Source organism: Limulus polyphemus, unplaced genomic scaffold (assembly GCF_000517525.1).
Source record: "Limulus polyphemus unplaced genomic scaffold, Limulus_polyphemus-2.1.2 Scaffold4878, whole genome shotgun sequence".
Taxonomy (NCBI): domain Eukaryota; kingdom Metazoa; phylum Arthropoda; class Merostomata; order Xiphosura; family Limulidae; genus Limulus; species Limulus polyphemus.
Genome location: NW_013670488.1, coordinates 23571 through 25482, shown reverse-complemented (window position 1 = coordinate 25482; position 1912 = coordinate 23571). Strand labels below are relative to the sequence as shown.

The 1912-nt window shown below is 30.3% G+C and overlaps 1 protein-coding gene across 2 annotated transcripts in view; it reads left to right on the top strand.

Annotated features, from left to right (window-relative positions):
- LOC106471816 (thyroid adenoma-associated protein-like) overlaps positions 1-1912 on the top strand; it is a 65544-nt gene that overhangs the window by 52896 nt on the left and 10736 nt on the right. For both annotated transcript variants that reach the window (XM_022400421.1, XM_022400423.1), the window contains one exon: positions 714-893. In XM_022400421.1, the coding sequence (XP_022256129.1) occupies positions 714-893 (180 nt within the window). The remainder of the gene's footprint in view (positions 1-713; positions 894-1912) is intronic.

Below are 1912 nucleotides of genomic sequence, written 5' to 3'. Positions count from 1 at the left end.
CAACAAGTTTAGAATCAGTTAATTATCATATGGAAACAGATCTATATTTAAACCAACAAGTTTAGAATCATTTAATTATCATATGGAAACAGATCTATATTCAAACCAACAAGTTTGGAATCACTTAATTATCATTATGTCCATAAACAAAATGTCATGAAGTAATAACTGCACTTGATCTTACTCCTAATACTTCTGGATTTTATTAAGCTGATGGGGCTTTTAGATATCACTAATTAGCAAGGTGCTATGTATCCAATGTTTCGCATTCGAAACGAATGGGAGGAATATCTGAATCTCCAGGATCCATGACTAATTAATTGTTATAGCTTACATTAACTGAAGCTAATTAAATCTTTAATACTTATTAAATATTGAAGCAGCATTATTAGGTCCATTACCATTTGTTACAAGATGAAGATATAAACAAACTTCCAATAATTGTCTGCTTTTAACTCTCTTATTATAAAAAAACAACAACTAAACAAACATAAGATATTAAATCACAAAATAAATAAATTAATAATATCTACACTAAACAGTATTTTATATATAATGATAATCATGTGTTCAAACTTAACTTTTTATTGTGCCACTATTTCAAATATTAATTATCAGTTACCAGTAACTTGTTTAGATTTTATCCATTCAGGAATTAACTTATGTACAGACCATTAATTTTGCATAAATAATGTGACATTTTGATGTTTCAGCTTGGATCTTGAGGTTGTGGTAAAGTGGGCATCTTTAATACGCATGTCTTGTCACCCGACACACTGTGAAGATACAAGACACACAGTAGCTGTCTGTCTTCACCATGCTGGTGTTCCAGTGATGCAACACCTGGTTACTGTTAGCAAGAAAAACAACAGGGCTGTTCCAGTACTTATTAAGTAAGATTAAAATATCTTAATCTTGTGTAGATTGTAACAAATGGTTATGGACCTAACAAGACTGCTTCAGTTATTAATAAGTAATATTTAAGTATCTTCATCTTGTGTAGGTTGTAACAAATGGTTTTTGGACCTAACAAGGCTGCTTCAATTTTTAATAAGTAATATTTAAGTATTTTCATCTTGTGTAGGTTGTAACAAATGGTCACCCAGCAAGGCTGCTTCAATATTCAATAAGTAATATTTAAGTAATTCATTGATGTTGAGAATATCGAATATCATGTGCAATATGTTGATTTCGAGAATATAGAGATTTCTAGAAGGCAGACAGACAATTAAGTGATAAACATATAAACAGTGTGAGACTAGTGGAGACAGACAGACAAAGACAGAGCAGATGAGAAGTAAAGTTACAAGAAGGAATTCAGCCAAAGAAAAGTTTATCATCATAGGAGTGGAAGGCCTAACTATTTATATAGGCCTAATGTTTGATATATTAGTGTGAGACTAATGGTGTTGAAAGAGATAAAAATAGTTTATTTCGTCAATGAGAGTTCTAAAGTAACTGAACTAACCTCAGTGGACTTTGACAAATAGACAGACGATTATTGGAAATACAAAGAGAGAAAATGGAGCAGATGATTTTAGAAGTATAGGATACAACCATGGTAACTCAACAACAAAGTAAGTGAACTATACTCAGATAGTAATAGAGAAAAATAGTTTGACTTGTCAACTGAAATTCTAAAATAATTGAATAGGCCTATGTGGACTTTTGAAAAGAAGAAGAGAAGTATATAGTGTTTATGATATGCCTATAATCTCTAAAGAATTTGTTGTAAATATGTTTAACTAGTTCCGGATATATATATTATTTTGAAAACAAGTGGAGTGAGTGCTGTTCGTTTATTATTGAATTTATTGCCAACAACTCACAGACACCTACTGTAGAAGAATCCGAATCCCAACAACAACAATACATGTCTATATATATATATATATATATATATATATATATA